This window comes from Limulus polyphemus, unplaced genomic scaffold (genome assembly GCF_000517525.1).
Source record: "Limulus polyphemus unplaced genomic scaffold, Limulus_polyphemus-2.1.2 Scaffold6438, whole genome shotgun sequence".
NCBI lineage: Eukaryota > Metazoa > Arthropoda > Merostomata > Xiphosura > Limulidae > Limulus > Limulus polyphemus.
Genome location: NW_013672048.1, coordinates 44,026 through 48,586, shown reverse-complemented (window position 1 = coordinate 48,586; position 4,561 = coordinate 44,026). Strand labels below are relative to the sequence as shown.

Genomic DNA, 4,561 nt, shown 5'->3' with positions numbered 1-4,561 from the left:
TTGTTTAATTTCTCGTTTTTCTTATTTCTTTTCTTTTTCCTCTAACAACTGCTGCAATTTCTCTTCTTGTTTCTTTTCTTTTTCCTCTAACAACTGCTGTAATCTCTCTTCTTGTTTAATTTCTCGTTCTTCTTGTTTCTTTTCTTGTTTATTTTGTTGTTCGAGCTGCCATTGTTGCAGGTTTTCTTGCAACTGCTGTTGTCTCTCTTCTTGTTTCTTTTGCTGTTTTTGTATTGCTGCCATCAAATCTGCTAAACTGTAGTATGATTTGCTGCTTCTTGTTTCCATCTTCTCATTTTCTTCTTCTTCTTTTTTTTTATCCCACTTTCTTACACCAATTTGTTACGCCTCCAGTCGTTAATTGATTTTCCGTAACTTAGTTCTGACGAAACTTTAGCGACTCAAGTCCTTACTTAATAAAACTGGTTTATTCTTTCCGAATATAACTTTACGATACACTTAATTTCAACAATCACGCTAAAACAAACGTTATAACAACGAACGTGCTCAATAATACTCTCTGACTGCAGATCAATTACTCACTGTCTACACACACACAATGTCACGTCACGCCGTGACCATCTTATATATACCAGGCAACCCCCCACCCCAATCTAGTAAATGCTAGAGCACTCCCGAAGGAACGGGATAGTTCTAAAAACGTGGCGTGACACTAGTCATGTGACCTCGCTGACGCAACAATATATATCCCTGCCTTCTCAAATCACAGGGCATTTACACAAAGAATTCTGTACAGTGTGTGATGGTGCATATTTTCTCGAAGTGTTTTAAACAATGATGTATATTTCTTTCTATTATATTCCTAGAAACAAACATTTTTTATTATAATGTTAAAATTCTAAATTTATAAAGTGTATCCAGGTACTGACACTTCATCAAACTTATTTATCAGAAATGCTGAATCTGTACATTAAGTCTTTCTGGGTAAACCCCTGCCTCAATCTAAGTAAAGTCAAAAGTAATGTTACGTCTCCGTTTGTTAATTGATTTTCCGTAACTTCGTTCCGACGAAATTTTAACGTCATAAGTCTTTACTTAATAAAACTGGTTTATTCTTTCCGAATATAACTTTACCGATACACTCAACTTCAACAATCGCGCTAAACAAACGCTATAACAACGAACGTCAATAATACTTCTGACTGCAGTTCAATTACTCACTATCTACACACACATTACATTAATCTTCGCGCGTCACGTTTTCCCCCTCTTATATATACCAGCCTACCCTATCTTGTAAATACTAGAGCATTCGCCAAAGTACATGATAGTTCTAGAAACGTTGCGTCACAGTAGTCATGTGACTCGCTGACGCAACAGTAATTTGTCTGGTGGTGTAACTTTTCTTTTAGGGCCTGAAAATTTGCTTGGAAATTTTTTACTGTCAACTATATTTTTGCCAAAGTACACAAGCTTAGATACAGTTGGACCTAGAAATTTAAACAAAGATAAGAAGTGCAAATATGTAAGACCTCATTTTCACATCATTATCCTTTATTTTTTCAAATGTCATGATTGATAGTTCTTGTTTTGAAGACATATAGAAGAGAATATGTTTATATAAATGCAGTTTTTTAAATTCATTGCAAGTTTTGTCTGTGTAGATAGAAATTTAGTACATGGAACAACAGTCACATAAATTTTCTTTACTGATATTTAAGTGGTCTACACTTTTGGTGAATGTTGTGTCCAGTTCAGTAGCCTGATCTTCTAATATTTTTATAAAGTCCAATTTTAATAATTAGATATTAGTCATTTTAGATATTTGTGTATACATTTCTTAAAAAGTTTTTGCATAGAAGAGGATGAGAGGTATAAAATAATATTTCTTTTTCGAGCTTAGGAGCTGCAGAGAAAAGTTCAAAACATGGAGCTGAAGATAAAGCAAACAATATTATCATGGCCATAAAGGAGAGAATGAAAATTAGAGAAAGAGAAAAGCCAGAAGTATTTGAACTTATCCGGTTAGTGGAAATTTCAAAATCACCACTATAACTGTTGGTTACCACAGTTGTATCCAGAGCTTTAAGTAGTTCTCTCCTTTTCATCAAAGTCCACACAGAGTAGCCCAAGAGCTGGCAGTGGGTTCTAATGACTAGCTGCATTCCCTTTAGTCTTTGGCTGCTAAATTAGAGATGGCTAGTGTAGATAGCCCTCATGTGGCTTTATGAGAAATTCAAAACAAACCATTGCTCCATACAACATAGAAATATATATGAACTTTCAAAATTTTGGCTGAATGTGTTTCATTTTGCTAGATTGGCTCAGAGTTATTTTTGTGTTTATTTCATATAGGTTTTCTGGCACCCTAAATGGTGATATTAATTTAGAAAGTATAAAGTCTCAGTTTGATTGCTGTGCTATATTAGTCAAAAACGGCAATTTTCTACAGCACCAAATTTTATACATTTTTGTAGCTGACAGTAAAAAATATGATATGGATAATGAGTTATGACAGGAATGGCCATTTCCATCCATGATTACTATTATTTTTGTGATCTTTTTAAATTTCTAGTTACTCTGACTAAATAGGTGGCATTTGAAAGTTGTATGTACATTACAGCATAAGGGGAAAACATCTGACACTGGCACTGGTTGTCATAATTATTTGATGATCTCATATGCTGCAAGGCTAATATGTAACGTTGAATTAGATACAATGTATATGTGTTAATGCACATTTATGTTATAAGTGGACAAGAGTGTGCTTAATTATGTACATGAACTCAATGTTGGGGAATAGTATGTTCAGTTTATAGTCCTAATGTTCCTAAGCATGTGCCTTTAAGGTTGTGAGGATAATTTACATCACACCAAGTGGACCCATTGCTTTCAGTGGTATTGGTAAAGAAATAATTTGCAGTTGTGGAAATTGGAATATTCATAGAATTTACGTCTTCATTTTATAAGGTAAAATCATGATCAATACTTTGCTCAGATTGAAAGAAAGTATAGTGCATGTATTGATCTCCATTACATATATTTTGAAATGAGATTAATTTGTGGCTGAGTATTTCCGAATCTTGCAGATATTCTGAATATTTTTCTTAATATCATTTCTGAACAAGGTAAATGTTACTCCCAAATTCTCTGTTAACTACGTATTCTTGTGCTGGCTACAGAAATGTAATTCTGGACTCATGTGAAATCAGGAATGATTTTTACCTATTTATTCAGATGATATTTAGCTTTTTTAGCTGTAAAGTTGTTGTGAAGACAGTTTATGAAACCTTCAAGTTAAAAATGTTGGTCAATACTTGTAAAGTTGACATAATTTCTGTAATGTAGGAAACCAGTTTGCAATTCTTACATTCTTTATTTTCGGTACCTGAGCTTTACCTTAGCTACCAGACAATGATGGACGAAACTATGTATATGTGAAATAGCTTTACTTGCTGACTGGTAAGATAGTTGTCAGGGATGAAGTACTGTCAGGGCTCTGGTTAGTGCAGCTGTATGTATATGTGAAATAGCTTTACTTGGTGACTGGTAAGATAGTTGTCAGGGATGAAGTACTGTTAGGGCTCTGGTTAGTGCAGCTATATGTGCAATGTCCCCCAAAAAAAGCTTTGTGAATTAGGCATCCACAGGTGCTTGAGGCAGCAAAATCTTGACATAGAGGGTTGAGTGCATTCACCATTCCTCTCATGAGGAACAGCATGTACAGTACATTCAGAACAGTGACTTTTTTAAAACATTGATTCATGGCTTGATTAGCTGTACAAGCTTGCTTTAAATTGCTAGCTGAATCTCTCACCTATGAAAGGTTGTGTTGACTTGGAGCTAACGGTTCTGACACTCTCTGTAAAAACCATTATTCTTGGCCATTGGGTATCCTGTTTTTGATCTTTAAATCTTACCTATTTGTTCAATGAGACTGTAAAGGAAAACTTCCTTTTACTTCACTCTAGTACAAGAAACTGGTGAGTATACCCATCACTACAGGAAATAATTTCTATCTTAGAACCACATCAATGAAGACAAAGAAGGGTTTTTACCTTATACAATCCTACAGCTGCCAATTCAGCCACTTAAACTATTGTGTGAATCAAAGTTTTAATTATGATGGCCAAAATATATCCACCTGTCACTCTGGCCATAATAACAGACTCTTGTTACAATCATCACTAATTCCATCAGTGGGGATAATGGCTTTAGAGAAGCAGAAAAGTAAGCCCCCAGTGCTATGCACTATAGAGAGCTGCTTCATTTCCAGCAAAATCTGCAAGAAAGAGGATCATTTCTTCTCCAACCTCAACCACATTTTTTGGACTATTCAGATACCTTGGGGGGGGGGGGATTCTAAAAAGGAATCAGCCACTAAGATTTCAAGTGTTTTCATCACCCCAAACCTATGCTACCATCTATCTCTGACACACTGGGGGAAAATACAATGGAGAAATGGTGCCAACACTGCCAGGTCCAGGCTACCATGTGGATAGATGTACAGTCCTTGCAAAAGTATTCACCCCCTATCAATAATGTCACATTTTGATGAAATACAAATAATGTAAACAATGTTTTATGAACTTGTTTTTAT

At 35.0% G+C, this 4,561-nt stretch overlaps 1 protein-coding gene across 1 annotated transcript in view; it reads left to right on the top strand.

The window, feature by feature from the left end:
- Positions 1-1,864: 1,864 nt before the first annotated feature.
- LOC106473720 (protein unc-13 homolog A-like) overlaps positions 1,865-4,561 on the top strand; it is a gene marked incomplete at its 5' end in the record, with an annotated part of 42,523 nt that continues 39,826 nt past the window's right edge. Inside the window, one exon of the mRNA XM_013934398.1 lies at positions 1,865-1,985. Coding sequence (XP_013789852.1) covers positions 1,865-1,985 — 121 coding nt within the window. The remainder of the gene's footprint in view (positions 1,986-4,561) is intronic.